At 37.1% G+C, this 25,239-nt stretch overlaps 1 protein-coding gene and 1 pseudogene across 1 annotated transcript; one reads left to right on the forward strand and one right to left on the reverse strand.

Moving 5' to 3' along the window:
- Positions 1-664: 664 nt before the first annotated feature.
- Positions 665-14,351, reverse strand: LOC121397299 (annotated as a pseudogene).
- Positions 14,352-19,890: 5,539 nt separating this feature from the next.
- Positions 19,891-20,817, forward strand: LOC108698931 (olfactory receptor 1361). Its single transcript, XM_018230795.1, has one exon. It carries the CDS (start codon positions 19,891-19,893, stop codon positions 20,815-20,817), a length of 927 nt encoding a protein of 308 aa, XP_018086284.1.
- The last annotated feature ends 4,422 nt before the right edge of the window (positions 20,818-25,239 follow it).

The following is a 25,239-nucleotide window of genomic DNA, read 5'->3' on the forward strand; positions in this document are numbered from 1 at the left end:
GTGGAAGAATAACCCATTCCTCCCGTGAATCTATGCCCCTTTTAATACAGTGCAATACCTTGTTTGCCCTTGAAGCTGCTGACTGGCATTGCTTGCAACAGCCAAGTTCAATATCTACAAGGACTCCAAGGTCTGTCTCCATCCTGAGGTTTTATATAAAGCGAGAAAGAGCTTAATTTTTTACATCACTAGTGTGTGTGGTTTTTTTTTTTTTAATAAAAGCTCTCCACCTAAAACCTGTTGTGTTTTAAAAAAAATGTGGAATCGATAAAAGAAACTGTTAAAATCTCTCTCATATTTTCTTTCTACATGTTGCCAAAAGCCAAGTTACAATGATCAATAAATTAGCCCCATAGTGCAGCGTTAGTTATTAGCCATCTCCCCACATTAGCAGGGCAACTTTTTTTCTTACTAAGGAAGGCAAAGTGAAGGGAAGGGTAAAACGTTTTCCACAACTATATTCAATCAATATTTTTTTTTAGAGGCAATTGTAAACACTTTTTATTCTGAAAACAGTCATCTTCGGCACTAAATGAATGCAGCATAAAATTTCCTGAACTCAAAAAAAAAGCAAATGTCACTCACTCTATTTTTTAATAGCACTTGCTCAATTCATTTTAACTCAGAGGCACAGACTTTCTCTTTTTCCACTGGTCGTTCTCTTTCACATTTTTACAGCCGTTCTGTAAATTTGTTCTCGACACAGCTTGCTCTTAGCATCTTCCTCTAGTTTTGAGCGGGTAAGTTCCTGAAAATCTATTTTTCTGCAGGATTTATCAACAGCCTGCTCCAGGAGAGCAGTTCCCTAATGATGGGCAGAAAATGAGAAGAAGGGAAAACAAGGATACTGATCATTGATAAACATCCCTGGTAATACTACAGAGGAAAGTAATATCTATGGAATGTGTAAGCACACAAAGCATAAGAATAACAAATTCTTAGTTACCCACAATGCATGCTATATTTACACCTAAAATGAGTATACGCTTCATCTCATATAATTAAGCAATACTCTTATGTAAAATCAAGAATTAAGAAGTCTGTACCATTTTTAAAATACTCATATTAATTGTTGCAGACCAATATTCTTTCTTATACCTTTAAGATGAGGGTGCTCTCAGGGACTTGGGTTCCTGGATGTCTTTGTAGAACTTTTATCAATGGACGATCTAGGCCCTCTCATACTGAAAGATCCAGTGTGGACACTGGGCCTTTGGACGTAGAACACAGAATAATACATTATAGGACATATGTGTCTAAATACAGCAACAACAGTAAGGCTTTTATTTCCTACCTAATGAGTATGAAGCTGATATTGCTGTGTACTGTATCTCAATCAAGCCTATGGGAGAATATTGGAATTGGCATTCGTGTGAGGAAGTATCTCTATATCACTCATTTCTACTTTTCCACTGCTTGTTCTCATCTTTAGCCTTTTTCATTATCACCATTTGTTATTCTCATTATTAAGCTTGGTAAAAGTTTTACTGAACTGGTGCATGTGACCAGTGGACTCCAGTGCAAACTTTAGGATGGGGTTATCTAATTGTCATCTCCAAACATGCCTTCCCTTATAAACTACACTTGCATTCATTTTACCCCATTCTATCCTCCAGGAAACGTCTCAAAAAGAAAAGGACGAAAGCCTTAGGGGGTTATGTAATACATGACACTAAGTTTGCTCAGGAACAGTAACCCATAGCAACCAATCAGCAGGTAGAATTTTCTAGTCACCTGTTTAAACATCTTATTGGTTGTCTGTGAGAGGCATGGCGAAGTGGAAATGTGTGAAACACATTTTCATATTTGTTTCTATACAATTCTACAGAACTCACATGCAAATGCAAGTATGCGTTCAAATGTATAAAAAAAACTGTGCTTAATGTTTATATCAATGGTGGAATTCAGAATGGGGCACAAAATAAAATATAAACAATTATATAATATTAAAATTAAATAGTTTTGCAGTAAATATGTGTTTTGGTAATGTCTGACAACCATATAGCATTTTCACACACAGTCTGAAAAGAAGTATAAGGAAGGGTAATAGACCAAAAACATACACAAAACCATTGATTGTTGATTTTAACTATAAGATAGTAAAAGTTTGTTTAAAGGTCATGCGCAAACAAAGATAAAAATACCAGTGTAGTGACCTATTGAAAATCATCCATGTTTGATAAATATGCTTGTTACTCTCTGAGAAATAAAACTTCCCAAAATGACAGAGAAACATTATTTGGATAAACTATGAAAAATATTATTGGAAAATTTTAAAGATGTTTAACTTAAAATTACATTTTCAATTCAGTGCGACTTTAGATTTTATGGGGGGGTTTTTGTGTGCTTTCACCAGCCTCGCCAAAAATACACCACCCGCTACAAGAGTACCTGCAAAGTACTTGAAAGTAAATTTGCTATACAATCTTATTCAGCCCCTGGCCAGCCAACTTAAGCCCTGATCTGCCCCACATTTGGCCCAATCTTACCCTTTTCCCTGCCCCTTTATATCATTGATCCACCATTGATGCCATTGCTATGTCCCTACATCACAGGTATGCAAATTTACAGAGTTTTGTTTTTACAGATTTTTAAAGATTTTTTGAAAATATCCTGATTTGCTCATGTCAACAAGTAAAAGTATAGGTAGAAAAAATCATCACAAATTGTTGAAGATCTGGGGGGATAATGCCGGAGCAGAGCAGAGGCTGAGCTGGGAAAGAGTCAGATTGTAGTGGGTGGGGGTGGGAAAGCCTTGGGCAAAAGGAACAATACATCCATCACTGTGCCTTAATGACTAAGGTATGTGATAAAGCTTAGTAAGTGTTCACTTTTCTGTACAATCTACACAATACATTTATAAAGTGGCCATGGTGGGCATAAGAAGGCCAGATTTCATATTGAATACAGATAAGCAAAATACAGTTTTATCATGTACAAGCCAGGCTGAAACAGATATCTGTTTACGTCACTAATTTACAAAGAAAGCAGGGTTGTAATCAATCTGGTGCAAAATTATTATTCTGTATGTGTAGAATAGGGTGTGGTTATCAACATAACACAACAAATCTATAGCCAGAATAAACCGGAGAAACTAATGGAGAAGATCAAGGTTATGAATAACTGCTATGGCAAAGATGAGAAAATGTAAATAGCATATAACTGAAATGAGGAAAGGATAAGGGAAAAGGAAAGTGTAGTGTATGTATGGGTGTCACTTTTTCTGTTTTGAAATAGTTGTATAGGTTACTAAAATATAAAACCAGAGAACCAGTAAATAAAGCTAACCATTCTTTAATTCTGCAGTTAGAGTGGCGAAGTGGGCTTTGTACTTCATTACAGAGGACCATGAGGTACTGGGACAAGGAGTATTGGAGTTAAGTGACTTGGAAACAATGTATCACAGCATTGGAAAAAAAACAGAATGGGTTGGGGCGATTTATCTAAAAATAGTGCCCCACTGTGTCTAATGCCTAAATAGCATGAGACACAGCATATGATTTATCCAAGAAATGTCCCTTTTCTTCTTTATTAATCCTGTGTAAAAAAAAATCCAGAGTAATATTTTTTTGGCATTGGTCTCATTAAAATTATTTCATTCTGTCATAATCGCCACTGGATAGAATGGTTCACAGCACTTCAGAGCCCCAGGATATTTAGACAAGAATACTCTGGCATTATCATGATCTGTAGGAGAAATGCTTTCTTTAGATTAAGATGAAGACATTTGTGTTTATGAGAGCCTTCATTTTTATATATTTATTTCTCATTTGTGTTTGTTGTATTAATCTTTTGAGACTTGTATTTTAATTTTGCCTAAATGTGTTACTGCTACAAATATTTCTTAAAAATCTTATGCATTACCCTTATCTGGAGGCTTTCATCTGCCTTAATGTGAAGTCTTCTGGTCACGCTTTCTTTCACATCCTGGATTTCAATGACTTTACTCCATTTTAGGGGTAGTGTTTTCTGTAGCAGTTTACACATCGCCATGGCATTGTTGATCTCAGTGAGGCAATCTAGACAGAAAAAAATAGGATGAGCAACAATATGAAATAAAGGAGGATAGGAATTCACATTATTCTGAACTTTATTTATAAATTGCTGTTTCCTGCATTCTGCTGTCTTAGAAGCTTGTTGAATCCAGTGATCTCTTGTCCTAAAGGGCAGGGACTAACAGTCTCATTTACAATTTCTAATATTCTGCTCTTTCTGACCGTATCTGGCGATGATGGTATAGAACCTGCAAGATCACAGATAATGGTAAATAGTAGAATACACTCAAGACGCAGCAAAGTAACACACAACAATGTCCAGAGCTGTAAAACAATAGAAGTGAAGAGTGTGATTGGGGCAGCTGAAGCCAAGAAAAGCCAGTAAGTAATGGCAAACAGGTCTGGTCCGGACTGGCAATCTGTGGGTGCCATAGAAAGTCAGTATTTAGAGGGCTGTGGGGACTGATTGGGCCTCTGTGTACCTGAAATGCCAGGGCCTATTTTTATTCTCAGCCTGGACCTGTACAGGGCACTTAGGGTGCTTTGTGCTCCATGTTTATAAGTGGCTCTAAAATGCAGAGTCAAAGTGCCAGTTCCTTTGCAAATAATTGGAGGCATTTTCAGGAACCTTAGCACTGTGTTTTTGGGTTACTTAAAAAAGCAGGGCATTGTATGTATCATTATAATTAAGGCAGAACACACCAACTTGTTCTGTTTTAGCACATCAATTTAAAGAAAAAAATTCACACCTGTAATTGACTTGAGATTTCCTGCAGCTGCTGCTCTGAACCCTTCTTCACATCCATGAGACCATTTTATTCTAATTGCAGAAGTGTGTCGACCTTGTCAGGTTGCTGGTAGAAAGCAAAGGGTGTTTAACTATATGGATTCCTTTTGGTTTATTATGTTGAATTTGGTCTAAATCACATGCATGATATTGACAGTAATGGTAAATGAAGGCATCCTTCATCCAAATTATGTTGTTTGCAAGATGTAATTCTAAGCAACTTTCCAGTATATACTGATAAAAATTTCAATAATTTTAATTATAAATGCTTTTAAAAGCAATACACTTTTTTTACCTTTATGTTCTATGAATCTTATACAGTGTATATATCTGTGTGTGTGTGTGTTTCTACAGTGCAGTGTAAAAGTTGAAGGACACATGATACACCACAATTAAGCCATAGTGAGGGTAGTGCATAGACCAATTGACTCCCACAGTATGATGAAATACGCAGATTGTGTAAATTAATACAAGGGAGAACACGGAGAACATTTTAAATGTAACTATAACACCATACTGAACCCTATAAACATTTAAAGTTACACATATATGTTGTTTGATCTGAATTGCTAATGTTCTATTTCTCTGATTGTTAGTTTACCCTGTGCATATTCTAATACACTAATCATCTGTTTCTAACCCCATCCATTACAAGGCTGCATATACCTAGATACATTGAGCAATTCAATCATTACAATCTTACCAGCTCCTTTTTAGGTCTTATTGTCCGTAACTGAATAGTTTCCCTGTTTGTGAGGATATATTTTCTGATAGTAGCATGAGTATGTTCCAACCTGTTTCGTTCTCTGAAGTCTCTGGATATTATGGCCAATCTCACCCAAGACTTGCCTTAGATGCATCATAAAGTGTTTTGTGTCGCTCATATATCCACATGCAAGAATATTGCTTGTCTCAGCGTCAAGATCACGATGGAAAGGGGGTGTTTGTACATATTGTCTCTTTAGGGGCTTTGGATTCTGACCCTTTCTTGTTAAATATAGTTACATAGTTAGTTACATAGTTAAATTGGGTTGAAAAAAGACAAAGTCCATCAAGTTCAACCCCTCCAAATGAAAACCCAGCATCCATAAACACCCCTCTCTACTTTTAATTAAATTCTATATACCCATACCTATATTAACTATAGAGTTTAGTATCACAATAGCCTTTGATATTATGTCTGTCCAAAAAATCATCCAAGCCATTCTTAAAGGCATTAACTGAATCAGCCATCACAACATCACCCGGCAGTGCATTCCACAACCTCACTGTCCTGACTGTGAAGAACCCTCTACGTTGCTTCAAATGAAAGTTCTTTTCTTCTAGTCTAAAGGGGTGGCCTCTGGTACAGTGATCCACTTTATGGGTAAAAAGGTCCCCTGCCATTTGTCTATAATGTCCTCTAATGTACTTGTAAAGTGTAATCATGTCCCCACGCAAGCGCCTTTTTTCCAGAGAAAACAACCCCAACCTTGACAGTCTACCCTCATAATTTAAGTCTTCCGTCCCTCTAACCAATTTAGTTGCACTTAGTCTCTGCACTCTCTCCAGCTCATTTATATCCCTCTTAAGGACTGGAGTCCAAAACTGAACTGCATACTCCAGATGAGGCCTTACCAGGGACCTATAAAGAGGCATAATTATGTTTTCATCCCTTGAGTTAATGCCCTTTTTTATACTAAATATGTAGTAGTTAAAGGCCATTGTCTGAGGTTATATGCCCAGTTTATTGTGCAATATGAGGCATCTTACCAGGAGGCAGAACCAACCCTAGGAACAGCCATGGGAAAACACTGTAAAAAAAATATGAAAAAAGGCAGATAGCATGAAATGATTCCTTAGAAAATGCTAAATTTGACTGGCAGTGGGATTAACTGCACTTTTTCGGAATATTTATTTTAACAGGGATGAGCAATAAACATGTCACTTGTATAGATATAAGAAGGCAAAGTAGTTTGTGCATGCTGCAGTAATTTTTATTAGAGAACAATAGCATTTCCATATAGAGTTAACTTTGCAGTAAGCTTTAAAGGCCTACTGATGGTCACAATATAATTTCGTCTGTACATGAACCATGGCTGACTGTGAATAGTAAAAAAAAAACAATTTGTACATTTTGCAAAAGTATACTGAATGCATGGAAGGGGGGTACCAATATGTTCCGAAACATATTAAGTTGCTAGGTTTTTTTCCCAGGGAGGTGGTCCGTTAGCCCCACAATTCACAATTAAGTCAGGTTTCCTTGTGCTTAGGGTTACCACCTGACCAATATTTTGCCAGCTTGGCCTGTAAAAATTATGCTTAATGCTAATGTTATGGTAACATGGTGTAAGACTACAAATTCAAAAGAATTTCTCTACATCCATGCTTTTGAGTAAAAAATTTTTTTTATTATTACATCACATTAAAATTACAAAAAAAAACCACATGGAGCCTAACGCATTTCATGCTTACCTAGCACTTAGTCAAAGACACATATCCATTGAGTCAATCGTTTATGTCTACATAAAACCTAACTGCCAGTTGATCCAGAGAAAGGCACAAAACCCCCTTCTGAAGCCTCTCCAATATTTAAATGGAACCTCCTTTCTTCTTATTGAAATGGAAGGACCTACTGGTAAATAAAGCATTAGATAGATTATTATATGATTCCCTTATATATTTCTACATAGTTATCATATCACCCCTGAAAGAGCTCACTTGGATAAAAGGGGCAAAATATTTGAAGAAAACCAAGTCAAGTTCTTTCTCCCAGACTGTCTGGCCTGTGATTGTGTCTCTCGGGATACTGTTGCTATGGTAGCACCTTGCTTTGACAGTGACCTTTTGTGTGTGCCATTCTGTCACACTGCATGTTTTATAGGGTAAGGATCTCTAACAAAACTCCCAGCAACCCCTTTACACCATAATTCCATGGATGGAAGGTTAAAATAACTGACTCAAAGCAATGAAATGTTGAAGCGTGTGTCCAGGGCCGCCATCAGAAATCGCAGGGCCCCATACAAAAAAAATTCCTGGGCCCCCTGGGCTATGCCCACCACAAGCCCCACCTACAGGTCCGCCCTCCCCACCCCACAGGTCCACCCCCCCACCACACACTAAAAAAAACAAAACATTGGTGGCTATGGTTCCCACATGTTAATAAAAAATCTTCTTCCAGTGACAGCATTTTTTTCACTTATTGGTCACAGAATTTCAAGTTCTGGTAAAGCTGCATGGTGATTGGATGAGCTGGAGGAGAAGTTCAAACCTCAGCTATCCAATCCCTGAGCAGCTCAACCGGGATTTAAACTCTGTGACCAATAAGGGAAAGGAATGGACAGAAGATACCTCCCCTTGTGCTCCCGCCCTGCCTTCCCGAAGTCAGCAGCTCTCAGAAAGCAGGGGGGCCCGGCTCATCAAGAAAGTCCGTCGTGGCCAGGCCCCCCTTACCCTCAGGCTCCCTACAACTGTCCCCCCTGTCCCCCCCCTGATGGCTGCCCTGCGTTATATGTGGGCAAGAACCAAAGTGAAAATTCTGTTTCTACAATTATTTGGTTTCATAGAAATTTAATAAACATTGGGACATCATCTGGGCTGACAACACAAATACCTTTACTGATTTAATTGATATACCTACATGATAAACTGGATTTCCTGACCTTGCCTAGCAATACTGTTGTATTGGTTTTAACTGTAATAATTAAGCGTCTCCCTGGACAGAAGTTCCCAAGAAGCACCTTTTAACCTTATTATCAAGAAAACATACCTGCAGGGTTTTGTCCTTAGACTTGAGGCCCTTATCCATCACCAAGTACACATCACTCCATGGCCTGGATTTACCAGCTTCATTTTGCATAGAGGGGGTTTCTCTCAGTTGCCAGTTGAATAGTTAATATTACATTGAAATATTTAATGAATGAGCTTTCTATATTGCTGTTTATTACTTATTATATTTTCATCTCCCATTCATGTACTAATTTCCCATTTAAACCACTTCCTGGTTTCTACGGTAAATTGGACTGGCAACCCAATAGCTGCTGAAATTGGAAACTTTTATCTCATCTGTCCACAGGACTTTGGGTGAACTTTGAAGGAAAACTTCAATCAGGCATTCATATGTTTTTCTATCTGTAGTGTTTGTCGGTGTCCTATCATAGATCCCTATTTCACTGAGTTTGCGATAATCAGAATATGCAGACTGCACTGGGTCAGCGGATACAAATCCCTACACAGTCGCCGGCTGCTCTTCAGGGAAACAAACAAAGCTGCTCAAGTTCTGGGAAGAAAGGTGCCTTTTGAAAGTATGGTTGTTTCCCTGCAGAGAAGTTAGAGACCCTCTGAAGATTCCTATCTGCAGCTGTCACAGCAAGTAAAATGAAGCCTCACTGCATACAGTCAGGTTTATTATAAAAATGGTACACATTTTTTAATTAAAGTATATTGGAAATAGATTTGTTTTTCATTTAAGAAAGTAAAAATGGGATTTTATTTTTTTGCCTTTAAATCCTCTGTAAGCATTTGGCCTATCATAATGCCTAAGGCTAATGTCACATGTTGCAGATAGTTCACTGGAAGAGAACCTCCAAACTGCCTGCCTTAGACTGAAAGTGGCATGGAAGTGCACTCAAAATGTAATAGTGAGTGTACAACCACACAATTGTAAATGAGGAGAACATTCTTGGGACATTACTGCTTGAAACTTTTAAAATAATTTATGTCTGATTTTATCTGTAAAGGTGCTAGCCCAAAATGTATAACTCTGTTAAAGGGGAAGGAAACCTAATTGGCGCAAAAACCCTCCCCCCCCTCCTGTGTGTTGCCCACCCTCCCTCCTCCCCCCTGGCCTACCCGTCCCACTGGGCAAATGCCCCTAACTTGTTACTTACCCTTCTGCGCAGGTCCAGTCCAGGGAGTTCACCGACGCCATCTTCTTCCACGCGATCTTCTTCCTGTTTTGAACGGCGCATGCACAGTAGAAGCATTTCGCCGGTACGATCTACTACGCATGCACCAAAAGTACTTCGTGACTTTTGGCGCATGCGCAGTAGATCCGTACCAGCTAAATGCTCCTACTGCGCATGCGCCAAAACGCCGTTCAAAGCAGGAAGAAGATCGCGTGGAAGAAGATGTCGTCTGTGAACTTAACTGTGTAAGTAACAAGTTAGGGGCATTTGCCCAGTGGGACGGGTAGGCCAGGGGGGAGGAGGGAGGGTGGGCAACACACGGGAGGGCAGTTGTGGCAAGCATTCACTAAATGCCGCTCGCAGCACGCATACGCGAATTGACGTGCGGTAGTGGAAATTCACAGCCAACTAGAACCAACAGTCAGAGAGAGGGGACTGGACATGGTGTAGGTGACAGAGGTACGTGCCTGGCGCCCCCCCAGCTATTGCGCCCTAGGCACGTGCCTTCTCTGCCTACCTCTAGTTCCGGCCCAGGGTATAGTGACCTTCGTTTGTAAAGACTGCGAATCAGTATGTTGGGAAAAAAACCTACAGTAAATATTATATATTTTTACAAATACAAATGGAAAAACACCATTTTGCTATAGCAGTCCTCTAATTGGGCTATTTAATACATTTCCCATAACCTTTTCTCTGGTTTATGCTTTTAAGGTATAAACTATAAGGATGTATATCATAAATGGGTAATATTTCAAGTAACATAATTAGCAATCACAAGTTGTTGAGATTTAATTTAGTGTGTGAATAATTAGCAGTATTTTGCTACGTGAGAAATAAAAAAGTTGAAAACCCAGGAGTATGTGTTCAGTAAACAAGTCATTAATTAGCTTGACACCAATGTCATTAATTGGGATGCAATTAATGCCGTGAAATTTATCCCTAAATGACTTTCATACTACTAATTAATTACCTGGAGGCTTCCAAACTAGCAGATGGGTATTCCTTGTAGGAACAGACTATTTCTGATTTAGAGCTAGAAACTTAAACCACAGTGTACAGCTATTCTATTGATTTTGCTGTGAGGGCTGTTAATGTAATACAGGTATCAGATTTGTTATCTGGAAACCCCTTATTCAGAAAGCTCTGAATAATGGGAAGGCCTTCTCCCATAGACTCCATTTTAATCAATTAATTAAACATTTTAAAAATGATTTCCTTTTCCCTTTAAAGGGGTGGTTCACCTTTAACATAACCTTCAGTATGTTATAGAATGGGTAATTCTAAGTAACTTTTCAATTGGTTTTCATTATTTATTTTTTATAGTTTTATTTGCCTTTTTCTTCTGACTCTTTGCAGCTTTGAAAAGGGCATTGCTGAACCCCTCTAAAAAGCAAATGCTCTGTAAGGCTACAAATGTATTGTTATTGCTAATTTTTATTACTCGTCTTTCTATTCAGGCCTCTCCTATTCATATTTCAGTCTCTTATTCAAATCAATGCATGGTTGCTAAGGTAATTTGGACCTTAGTTACCAAACTGCTTAAAATGCAAACTGAAGAGCCGCTGAATAAAAAGCTAATTAACTCAAAAAACTCAAATAAAAAAAGAAAACCAATTGCAAATTGTCTCAGAATATCACTCCCTACATCATACTAAAAGTTATCTCAAAGGTGAACAACCACTTTAATAAGAATACAGTACCTTCTACTTGATCCAAACTAAGATATAATTAATCTTTATTAATACTGGAGGCAAAATAATTGTATTGGGTTTAAAAAAAAAACATCACAATTGCTAAACAAACAATAATTTAACTACAATTTACTAACTGATTGTAACCCCTTTGCACAAAGCAGTTAAATGTTTCCTGTATCTGTGTTTCACAAATATATTTGTCAGAGTTGTTACGTATAGTGCGTAAAAACTGTGAGAAAGGGACTGCTTTCTTAGAGCTAGGTGGATAAAAACTAGTAGAATAAAGCAAGGTGTTCCTATCTGTGGATTTTCTGTATAACTTATAGTCCAAACCATTGGCTTTTTTGATTTTTTTTTTTTTAATTATTTATGTTTTTTTTTTAGTGAGGTAACAAAACACATGAAAGTAGGACGTATACAAAAAGAGATGTCCTAAATGTTGCTTGATTAAAGATTACATTTGTATTATAAAACATGTTTATATCATACAAAAAATGCCTATAAAAAGAGGTAAAGGACCGAAAGGAAGAGGAGAAAAAAAAAAAGGGAAAGGGTACCTTATAAGACCATGGGTTGACTTCTCTGGTTCTCTCTCAATGCTCTTATTCTTCTAACTCTGTATCCTTCTGACCATTTTTCCCTGGGCTCTCATGCCCCTTCTAATCAGTGGAGACTAATTTTTGATAATCATCAGACTTTACAAAAAGAAGCCACAATTGCCATTTTTGAGAGAATTGAAGTTGTTGTCCTGTTCCTCCTTATTACACTTGAACCTTTCGAACGTATAAATCTCTTGCACTTTATATATCCATTCTTTAATTGTTGGTGTTTCCGAGGATTTCCAATATTTTGGAATTAATAGCTTGGCTGCATTGATCATATTAGAGATCACTGACTTTTTATATTGGGACATGGGTATTTTATTTTTATTTAACAAAAAGAAGGATGCTGAGTCTTCTATCTCTATATCCGTAAATTTAGAAAGAATTTGTTGAATCTCTTGCCAGTAATTTGGGGGCAGCGCCAGAGTATATGCGTTAAATTCCCCTTCTCCTGGTTGCATCTCCAACATTTGTCAGATATGTTCTCATACATCTTAGCTAGAGCTGTCGTAGGCTTTTTTGATTTTGATGATGTAGTTTTTATTTCTAAATTACACTGTTTACACTGCAAATAATTCACTATACAATATAACATTTCATTCCTGAACCAGCAAGTGTATTTTTTTTTAGTTGTAATTTTGGTGTGTAGGCAGCCATCTCAGGTCAATTTGCCTGGTCATGTGCTTTCAGAAAGAGCCAGCACTTTATGGTGGAAATGCTTTCTGGCAGGCTGTTGTTTCTCCTACTCAATGTAACTGAAGGAGTCGCAGTGGGACCTGGATTTTACCATTGATTGTTATTCTTAGATCTACCAGGTAGCTTTTATCTTGTATAAGGGAGCTGATATCTGGTTGCTTCCCATTGTTCTGTTGTTAAGCTGCTGGGGGGAGGGAGGTGGGTGATATCACTCCAACTTGCAGTACAGCAGTAAACTATGACTGACGTTTATCAGAGCACAAGTCACATGACTGGGGACAGCTAGGAAACTGACAATATGTCTAGCCCCATGTCAGATTTCAAAGTTAAATATTAAAAAATCTGTTTGTTCTTTTGAGAAGCTAATTTCAGTGCAGAATTCTGCTGGAGCAGCACTATTAACTGATGCGTTTTGAAAAAAAATGTTTTTCCCATGACAGTATCCCTTTAAAAAATCTGCCTCATTGCCACACCAAACAATGAGCACATCATCAATATAACGTAAATATAAAAAGAGAGAGTCTTTAAATATTGGTACAATGTTATGCTGTTCATAATGAGCCATAAAGCAGTTTGCATATGCTGGAGCCATTAGAGCTCCATTTGACATACCTTCTCTTTGTTAATAATATTGTTTCTCAAAACAAAAATTGTTACTCTTTAGTGGTAGGTGGACCATCATATTTCCCAGAATTTTGTACTGCCTAGAGTACCGGTTAAACTCCATTCATAATGAGGAATAATAGTATACAAACTGCAAAAATTTATACTTGCCAAAATAATTGGTCCCTCTGGTAAGGTTAAATCTGAAAATTTCCTCTAGGGAGGGTTTATTACATCCAGTTGGATTATATTTGGATTATTATTTACAGGATTCAGTGTAATTATTACCTTATAATACACAAAATTGTGTATTATAATAAATAAAGTACCCCCAGTTGTAAAATATGAGGATATTAGAAGTTACCTCGGAGTTCCATGACCTGTATAAAAACACTCGGCCTTCGGCCTCGTACTTTTATATGGTCATAAAACTCCTCGGTAACTTATAATATCCTTATATTTTACAAGAGGGGGTACTTTATTCACTATATTATTTCACACATAACAATTGTTAAACATTCTATCAGACTTAACCTTACAAGTTAAATGTTAAAAAAAAACTGAAGTGTGGGAGTGCTTGATCCACTACATTTTATATATATATATATATATATATATATATATATATATATATATATATATATATATACACACACACACACGTATATAACACGACACTCTTATCTGAGATCATAGTCCTCCTGACTACCCCAGGGACCTCTCGTAGAGACTGAATCGCTTCAAGGTTAGCACCTTGTTACTCACAGTTCAACATCACAGAGATCAACTTCTCTTCTTTCTTAGTCAGCCAGTCAGATTTACAGTCTACACAGCCAAGTTCCAGATAATATTCACAGTCAGCAATTTTTCACAACAATGTTTCTTTCTCCAGGCACAACATTTCTCCTCCAAACATAGGGAGACAAGAGAGCTTCACACTCTTCACTCAGACTGCCTAATTGTTTGTAGGTTTAACTGCTAACACACACCTTTACACATCTGCTATTTAATTATCAGACTAGGAGAAAACTTTAACCCCTTTTCTACCAGATAACATACTTGTCACTTTGCTGTGCTTTGTACCTCATGCCGGATTAAAAATGATGTAACCGTAAACAGCCCCTCTTGTGTCCTTTGTACCAACTTGCTTTGATACTTTTGAAGTGCCTTGGCAGTGTACTCTTTTCATAAGAGTTACTGTACTCTTTTATTACATGCTTATTTCACCAGACCCTTATCTCTTCCTCCACTTCATGCACAAGTTTGATTTGATGTGAGCTTATTTCTAAAAACAAATGTTCTGGATTCCATTTTAACCTCTCTGTCTTTTTGGTTTAGTTAACTTGCATATTACTAGTGTGCCCATGTTGTTCAAACTGGCACTTTGCTTGACAATCCAATTGGATGGTTTGATTAGAGTGCCCTAGGTCCATCATGAAGAACCTTCTAGGCTGTAATTTGGTGACCAAAGAATAGTGTTTAATAGTGTATTGTTTATGGGAGCTCATTTCCAGCTCTGTAGGGTCGTATATTAAACCAATGAATAGCCATGGTCCCTCTTGAAAGTATAAGTCAATCCACCAGATCTAGGTTTTAGCATTATATAGAGTTCTATTTTTATAGCATTTATTAAACCTGATTTCTTCTGGTACTTATTGACTGTCATGGACTGGACGGTTGGTGTACCAAAGAAATGGAACAGTTAGGAATTCAGCTATAATGAGACAGGGCTGTAGTTTAATACCTACCTCTCTTTTTAACTGGAGTGTGCTAAAAACTCATACTGAAAAATATTTCAGTAACTAGAAGCCTGTCAAGGTACAATAGTACAGAATCTTGAGAGGTAAGTATGAGATGAAAAATTGGGGAGAGGATTGAAGAGCTAATGAGAGGGGCTGGAAGAGGCAACTGAAGTTAGAGCAAAACTAAGAGAATGAAGAAAGAGGATTGGAAGTACTAGGGTGATGGGAGGGGCCTAAACAGATTCTAAGAATGAGAGGTGTGGCTGGAATAAGTGCCAGGTCCTTGCAGGACTATGGTAGGTGAAGTGAATGCAAAGAGGCAGATAAGCTTGAAGTGGTGCCAGGAAGTTGGGGGTGGGTTATAGAAAGATACTAGGGAAATGGGAGGATCCTAAATTGATGCTAGAAATGAGGTAGCGACTTGGAAAGGTGGGATGGTTAGAGAGAAATATTAAAGCCTGTTCAAAAAAATATGATGGCATTCAAATACCTAATACTCAACATCCAACTTCTCTCTGAATTGACCCCCCCCACGAGTTCTGATTCTTTTCTTACCCCTACCCCTAGACCTACTTGGAAATTCACCCAGGCTTGTTCTGGAGTTAACCAAATACCCATGCATCTTTCAAGGCTTCCTTTCACTGCAGCCCCCCTTTCTTGATGCTCTACTCATTTTAATGTGTCTGTTCCTTTCTGGGCCCCTACCTCTTGTTTATGCACACTCAATGCTCTGCTCAAGCTGCTTAATGACAGATCTCCTCTTCCCACCCCCATTCCTTCAGTTTTATGTGGACACTTGGGTGGAGGAGTGTGCATGTAAAGCCATGCACTAAAGAAATAACCATAGCTGGCACTGGTGAGGGTGTAGAATACCTCTGGGTAGAGATTTTGACTGGGCAAAAGGTAACAAAAAGAATTATCATTGGTGTATGCTATAAACCACCTTGTATAAGTGTCGAGTATGAAGCCCAGCTACTCTTGCAGATACAAGCGGCTTCACAGCTGGGTCAAGTTGTTGCTATGGGTGAATTCAATTATCCAGACATTGACTGGGGTAATGGGGTTGCTAAGACAGAAAAAGCTAGTAGGTTTGTAAATATGCTGAATGACAACTTTTTATTCCAGCTCGTTCAAGAACCTACTAGGAATAACTCTCTTTTGGACCTTGTAATAACTAATAATACTGAACTCATCTCTAGCATTTGTGTGGGTGAGCATTTAGGGAATAGTGATCATAACATGGTCTCCTTTGAGATTCTGTTGCAGAAGAAATTCTATAAGGGAGTAACTAAAACACTAAATTTCAGACGTGCAAACTTTGACAGTATAAGGGGATCTCTGCCACATATTAAGTGGGAAATGCTTTTCACAGGGTTAAACACAGAACAAAAATGGGAAGTCTTTAAAATGCTGCTTAATAAATATACTTGTCAGTATATTCCACTTGTAAGCAAGGAACGTCGTTGCAAAGCAAAACCTTTTTGGTTCAATAGAAGCGTTGGTGTTGAGGTGGGTAAGAAAAGACCTGCTTTTAAAGCTTTCAAGTTAACTGGGACAGCCGAATCATTTATAAGGTACAAAAGGTTACTGGTTAAATTAAGGAATGTTGGCCTGGAACATTTTATTTGTACCTGGATAGAGAACTGGTTAAAAGATAGACTACAAAGAGTGGTGGTAAATGGAACATGTTCAAATTGGACCAGTGTTGTTAGTGGAGTACTGCAGGGCTCTGTACTCGGTCCCTTGCTTTTCAACTTGTTTATTAATGACCTGGAGGTGGGCATTGAAAGTACTGTTTCTATTTTTGCAGATGATACTAAATTGTGCAGAACTATAGGTTCCATGCAGGATGCTGCCACTTTGCAGAATGATTTGTCTAAGTTGGAAAACTGGGCAGCAAACTGGAAAATGAGGTTCAATGTTGATAAATGCAAGGTTATGCACTTTGGCAAAAATAATATAAATGCAAGTTATACACTAAATGGCAGTGTGTTGGGAGTTTCCTTAAATGAGAAGGATCTAGAGGTTTTTGTAGATAACACGTTGTCTAATTCTGGGCAGTGTCATTCTGTGGCTACTAAAGCAAATAAAGTTCTGTCTTGCATAAAAAAGGGCATTAACTCAAGGGATGAAAACATAATTATGCCTCTTTATATGTCCCTGGTAAGGCCTCATCTGGAGTATGCAGTTCAGTTTTGGACTCCAGTCCTTAAGAGGGATATAAATGAGCTGGAGAGAGTGCAGAGACGTGCAACTAAACTGGTTAGGGGGATGGAAGACTTAAATAATGAGGGTAGACTGTCATGGTTGGGGTTGTTTTCTCTGGAAAAAAGGCGCTTGCGAGGGGACATGATTACACTTTACAAGTACATTAGAGGACATTATAGACAAATAGCAGGGGACCTTTTTACCCATAAAGTGGATCACCGTACCAGAGGCCACCCCTTTAGACTAGAAGAAAAGAACTTTCATTTGAAGCAACGTAGGTGGTTCTTCACAGTCAGGACAGTGAGGTTGAGGAATGCACTGCCGGGTGATGTTGTGATGGCTGATTCAGTTAATGCCTTTAAGAATGGCTTGGATGATTTTTTGGACAGACAAAATATCAAAGGCTATTGTGATACTAAGCTCTATAGTTAGTATAGGTATGGGTATATAGAATTTAAGTAAAAGTAGGGAGGGTGTGTGTATGGATGCTGGGTTTTCATTTGGAGGGGTTGAACTTGATGGACTTTGTCTTTTTTCAACCCAATTTAACTATGTAACTATGTAACTTTCAAACTAGATATTCCTGCATCTATCAGCCTCTTTTTTGGTATCAGTTTGCTGCTTTGCTCCATTTAGGGGTTCTAGGACACTTCCCATAAGCCTCTTATTTGAATCCATTCAATGATCTACTTCTTTCAAGGGCATCTGCTACTTTCAGGGGCTCTTGGTTAATCAACTACACACACGGCTATATTCCTTCCAATATATAACCAATAATTACATTAAACTGATATTATAACAGTCTGCAAACTGACAGTGCAGTACATGAATAGTTATCAGCTGGGCAGTATTGGTTTCATACTCCTATTCACAAAAGCAAATACATAAAGAGTTATGTATTACTAAAAATAAAATGTTTGCTTCAACATAATGAAAAATTAAAAAGCACTTTATTTGAGCTCTTTATATTTAATTTGGGACGACTCCTGCAAAAAATCTTTGGGTCGCGGGCGGGTCTGGGTCTCCTGCTCTCCCCGCCCATGACCTAGCACTTCTGGCTCCGAAATTTATAGACTTGCTCTATAAATAGAGGGGCAGCAGTTATGGAAGGGGTTAGGGAAGACAGATGTTCTCGACCCACACATCACTAATTCAGACACTGCACTTGGATTACTGAGCTGCCAGACAAACACCAGAAAGGGAAACAATAAACTTGTACTTCAATTTTAGAAAAATTGGCAAAAAATAAAAACAAAGCAGAAAACAATTGAAAAAAGTCTTTATTTGTGGTGTACTATCTGATCCTAACTGAAAACTTGTTTGAAAGGTTAACAACCCTTTAATATGTTTGCCAAGAGAAATAAATTCTTTTTAACACAACTGCTGAAGGCAATGTATAATGATTTAGATACGCAGCTCTGATATATAAAGAAAACACTTGTTTTTGGGTTAAAGTTTTAGTCTAAATGAAGTCCCTCATAGGGAGTTCATTAATGCTAAAGAGATTTGCATAAGGCTCCCTGATCATAATCACTTCTTATAAATACAGTATATTTAACTTACTGGCACACACATACAGTATTTTCAGAGTAGCAGGGACAAGGTCACTAGTTCTCATAAAAGGCAAGTATACATAGTACTAGTATTTATATTAATATATTTCTAACACTGCACAACAAATGGATTTATACGGTTTTTTTCAGGAAGATCAGGTGATTTGTCCAGGACTGTCTCAGACTATTCATTATTCCCTTTGCCAGAAATCTCTACTACGGAGCAGGAACACCTACTGAGCAATACCTACTGCACAACAAAATCAGAATATGCACATGTACAACTAGGGTGGAAAGATCACAATTTTATTAATAAAATAACTAGAAACTTTTGATTTGACTCCAGAATCACTCGTTTTTTTTTGCGTTATCGCCTGAAAACCCCAATTTTTTTTGGTTAATGTATGAAACCCAGCACATACCACAATATCTTCAAATTGGAAAAGGGACATATACCATTGACTTCTACACAACCTCAACAGGTTTGAGATGGAGTATTTTCGGATTTGGAATTTTTGCTGCTTAATAAATCTCAATTTCTTTTCCTCTAAAAATTCAAGTTTTTGTCACTAAAAAACTCAATCTGACAAACCCGACCTTTAATAAATAACCCCCAAAATGTGTAATGAATGTATATAAAAAGTAGTTTAGTAATATATTTCCTTTCACAGACATATATTTTATGATTCAGATGGATCCCTAACTGAAACTCATTGTTTTATACAATGTTTTTCTATATTCAGTTCTGGTGATAAAAAAATACATTCTTTTTGAGATGCACATCTATTGAATTCCCAGACACATTTATTATTAAAATAAGTACCTGATTTAAAGCAAAAATACGTCACAAAATCCAGAACCACTGACAATGCAGTTACCTCAGTGGACAAATATATGTAAAACTAAAGTAATGTAATTTTTTATGTATTTGCATATGTTTGTGTTTTCTAGTTTGTGCTTTCATAGTTTTCTTAAGGTTAAACTCCTAGTTTTGCATTCATGGCTTTTATTATATGTAGGAGAATTCCTGCCATAGTTTGTAAGACTGGCAGACTAGAGTAAATATGAACACAATAATAGCACTTCATTCTGTCTCACTTTGCAGACAAACTCTGTAGTTCGTTATGAATTCCACTCCAGCATCCGAATTTCTACTTTTAAGACTCTCAGAATCTCCAGCCATGAGAATTCCCCTTTTCCTCCTCTTTCTGGTCATTTACCTGATCACAGTGTTTGGCAACCTAATGATACTAAGTATTATCATGCACAACCCAATGCTTCATTACCCAATGTACAACCTTCTTTGGAGCTTCTCCCTTATGGACCTCTCCTTTTCTTCCAACACTGTACCTGGGATGTTGAAAGCCATTTTATTCCAGAATAACAGGATTTCATTCTCTTCTTGCATGACTCAAGTGTTCTTCTTCCATGCCTTTGGGAACGGTGAGAACTTGTTGCTTTCTGCTATGGCTTATGATCGTTATGTTGCTATCTGCCATCCCTTAAGATACCCAGTACTTATGGGAGGTCGCACTTGCCTAACCTTGTGCAGTGGATGTTGTATCGGTGCCTCACTCCATGCTCTGCTCCATGAGGTGATGACCTCATTCTTACATTTCCACAGACCTGCATATCTCCATCACTATTTCTGTGACATCCCTCCTCTCCTAGAGATCTCCACCTCTGACACATCCATTAACCAGTTGCTCATTTACACTGAAGGTTCATTTGTGGCACTTATTCCTACTTTGCTTGTCCTCATTTCCTACATGCGCATTGGGTTGTGCATTCTTCAAATCCACTCTTACACCGGCAGGCAAAGGGCATTTTCCACTTGTGCTTCCCATCTTACAGTGTTCCTACTTTTCTCAGCCTCAGCTGTTTCTATGTACTTCAATCCCTCATCTGTCTCATCTCTCTATAGGGGTAGAGCTGTCACCCTTATGTACACTGCTATTACACCAATGTTTAATCCATACATATACTGTTTAAGGAACAGTGATGTGAAAGCTGCTCTCCAAAAAGTATTTGCCAAAAAAGAGCTATGGTAACATGTGCCAAACTGACATCAGAAGGGAAAAAAACCTTCATACTATACATATATATACTGTATATATATATATATTCCTATGCCCACATGTTTAAAAATAAGCATAACTCTCATGGCTACATTACTACAATTTGTATATTCTACTGACAAACAACTGTTCATACATGTATATATACCTAAATCTAACCAGGCAATTTAACAGATAACTAAAATAACATCTCTACTAAAACCCACATAAAACCAAATTTATAGTGGTGACAAAAATCTTTAAATGTATATTAATGAGAAACAGTCCATATAACACCAGTTTATATACAGGTATGGGATCCGTTATCCGGAAACCCGTTATCCAGAAAGTTCCGAATTACTGAAAGGCCGTCTCCCATAGACCCCATTATAATCAAATAATCCAAATGTTTAAAAATGATTTCCTTTTTCTCTATAGTAATAAAACAGTACCTTATACTTAAACCAAACCAAGATATAATTAGTTTTTATTGGAAGCAAAACCAGCCTATTGGGTTTATTTAGTGTTTATGTGATTTTCTAGTAGTCTTAAGGTGTGAAGATCAAAATTACGGAAAGACCTGTTATCTGGAAAGACCCAGGTCCCAAGCATTCTGGATAATAGGTTCCATACCTGTAGTATACAATATATACTTTTACAAGAACCAGCTTATTATATTTCTCAAAACTCTTTTAGGGTTACCAATTCAGTTAAAAAGTTAGTGGTACTTTTATAGATGTATATAGTGTCTTTTCTGTGTCCTTTTGCAAACTATTCTTACGTTAGGTTGGGATGCACCTTCTTGTAGTTTTAATTTTTACTATCCAGCGGTCTTTACTTAATACACTTCTCTCAGCTTTGCTCCACATGAGTCTCTCAATGGCACTGGCCTTCCACATTGCTTCCATCTGTGTTCCATCCACTGCTTAGTACTGCTGTTATTTGAACTTATTAAATATAGTTGTATTAAAATTCAACTAATTATTTGCTTTTTAATACAATTCCCCATTGCCACCTTGCAACCACAATGATGCTGGAATTCTGGGGGAAATAGGTGATTGCACTCAAAATTGAACTTTGCTCACTTCACCTGCCAAAGTAAATGAGCAAAGATCAAAGAGAACAGAAATCTATAGAGCTTTCGTCTTGAATAGAAAAGGACTAACCAGGCTGGACTGGCAATCTGTGGATACTGGCAAATGACAGAGGGTTACTGTAAGATGCCATAGACAGTCACTATTTATTGGGCCGGTGGGGGCTGTTTGGGTCTCTGTGTACTTAAAATTCCAGGGCCTATTTTGAATCCCAGTCTGCAATTGCAAATTTGCAAATTTATTCGCCAGCAGCGAAAAGCGGAAATTCAAGCAAATTCGCCCCTGACAAATAAATTCGCCCATCATTACTTGCTATGAATGTAGTATACACATGCTCACATAGTTTAAAAATATAGCAAATTAAATGAACTGGTTCTTGTGAAAATATAAATTGTATTATACATGAACTTCAGCTAAATTGCCTATTTAAAACTAATTTAATTTGGTACAATTTCTGTTTTTTTTAGTGGAGATGTTGTATTTATAAGTTTCACCAACTGTAATATATTTTAAAGATTTGTAATTTTTTAAAATATATTTTCTAGATATTTTCTAGGGTCTGATTTTTCTTGAATACTGTTTTGTGTTTTATTAAGGAATAACAAAGGTCTTATGTAAGGCACAAAGTAGTGTTTTTGTTACAGTACTTTAGGCAGAGGTTCCCAATATGAGAAACAGGGTAAACAAGTTGGATGGAAACCCAATTTTGGGTCTCAAACCAGAAGTTATGAATGACTGGCCTACAGGGGACATGCTGCTATTGGGAGATGGGAGATTTGTATTTATGGTGCCAAAAAGAAGCATTAATTTCCAATCTTGTGTTAGTATGTTATGGAAGTCTCCCTATCTTAATAATTTTTATTCTAGTAACAAAACAAGGTAAATGATTTGGAGAAGGTGTGTATAGGACCTTCCTGAAAGGCTGCCAATATGAAAATCCTGTCATGTGATGTGTTCTTCTTCCAACAGGTCTCTGTGGGCTTGCAGTATGATCAGCACATTTATGGCTCAATCTAATAAAATTTAAGGACCTCACCAAAGAAGCGGCACTTTAAGAGGGTTATTTATTAAATATACTATAAAACTTTATTTTTTTCCATAATTTCAATAAAACAAACTTGACCAAACACCCATTCCCTATTTTACCTTATTTATTAATACAATAACTCGAAAAATTTGGTTCTGGAAAAGTCTCTATAAAATAGTGAAAAAACTAGACTTTTAGCAGTTTCAGGGTATAATAAATAATAAAAAAATGTAGGTTTTTTTTCCTCAAAAAATTTGAGCTTTCTCTTTTAAAAGCCTGCCCATAGAAATTTGAGCTTTAATAAGTAACCCCTGAAGGTTACGGCCCAATCTGTCACTACACTGTGGGGGTTTTAGACCATCAAGATTCAGAACACAGCCCTTTACTTAACACCTTCCTTATGCATTCATACCTTTACATATGTTATATCTTGCATATTAACCTTACTTATCTGCATTCAGCGGAAGTTATTGGGTTATACCCATGTGCAAGCTCCAGTTTACAGAATTACCTATATACATTGCAAACACCAAAAAAGAAAGTGTTTTATTAATGTATTATTAGTAATTAATTTTATTAATTAATTAAAATGTAATGTAGTTTTGTCCTGCTCTGGTAAAGCAGATCTGTTTTCTTCAGCAATACCACTACTGTGTATATAAACAAGCTGTGGTGTAGCAATCGATATAGGGCTAAATGGCACAGATACACTACATTCTACAAAACTTATCTGCTATTCAAACTGAGCCTTTTCTCATTTGAATGGTTGCCCTCATGGCTACACCTCAGCTAATTTAAATAAACAATAGTAGTGTTTCTGAAGCAAACAGTTTTACCAGTGCAGGGCAACACTGCATTATATTTTTATTACTTTAAAACACTTCGATTTTTGGGGTGTTATTGTTCCTTTAATACAGTTATCATTGGAAACCAGAGAGGTCAAACAATTAGTTAATTTAAAGGAATCTCCAATATAATCTACCAAACTACAATTTAACTTATACATGTATGTATACATCCTTTTTTCCTGCATGTGGTGTAAAAGTAAATTTTAACTACCGGTTTATTGAACAGAAGGTAGTGCATATTTATTTGATCCGTGTTTAATTACTGCTTTAAAATTCAGTTCATGTTTGAGGCAACCTTTATGGTGTTAAGCATATATAATAAACTATATAAAGAGCTAAAAAGACATTGAACGTAAGAAGGAAATAGTGAAATTCCTGTTGTTTTCTTGCTAACTCCACCCCATATGAAAAGTGACACAACTGTGACATGTCATTTAAGTCATTTACAGCAAACACAAAAGGTATTGGTATTTTCTCTGCTACTGCTCAATTATACTGCTGCCTCTTCTTCTGCTGCCACCTTACCATAACCCCATGACAGTTTAGCATGGATTTTATCTTGGACAGCAGAAAGGAAGAGAGAACAAAGTGGCGCTGTTGCCACTGCCTTGTATAGAAATATATTCACAATAAATCCACTGAGACTGAGCTTATTCAGGGCCCCCACTATACTGGGAATAAATAGGATCATAATTTTGATCAGGAAACAGTTGAACAGTTGAAGATTTTGTGAATTATCATTGCACTTCCTATTAATCACACACATCACTGTCATTTATTTTAATTGGACTAGTCTCCTGTGTCCTTCATCGCTTATAAATTCTACCCCGGCTGATAGATTCAAGAGAATGAAGTTGAGCTGTGCTTTACTTGTGCCTCTCCAATGTACTTTATGTGCTCTCAAATAATTCTAAAGTCTCATACATTTGTTTTGATTCTGTTAACTGATTAACTAAGCAACATGTCATCAAGTAAATGTTCTCTCTTTTATTGCTAAATAACTCTGTCATATTTTTACATTCAACACCGCATAAATCCAATATGATGACAGATAGTGAGATGCAAATAGCTGTCTTTGACAGTGTGCGTTTAGAGGAGTGTTTACTGCATTGAAATCAAAATTGGAACTTCTAATTAAGGTAACAAAATGAATGTCATTGCAGTAACTGCCTGAACTTCAACTATTTACCTAACTAGAGGCACAATGGCTAAAATAGCACTGTGTGGAGTTCTCCTTAGCTAATGACCAAGGTTTATGCAATGAAGAGGTTCATCTCTGTGTTGTGTGATAAGGTGATACAGACTCAACTTTTATCTTTTCTGCTGATGGACTTAACCAAGGGCATCAGGAATGAGTCATGGATTTAATAAAAATACTAATAAATGAACAATATGTGTTTTGTCAGACAAAGTTTATTTTAGCAATATGGAGTTAAGTAATTGGACA

The sequence above is a fragment of the Xenopus laevis genome, chromosome 8L (assembly GCF_017654675.1).
Source record: "Xenopus laevis strain J_2021 chromosome 8L, Xenopus_laevis_v10.1, whole genome shotgun sequence".
NCBI classification, from domain to species: Eukaryota; Metazoa; Chordata; class Amphibia; order Anura; family Pipidae; genus Xenopus; species Xenopus laevis.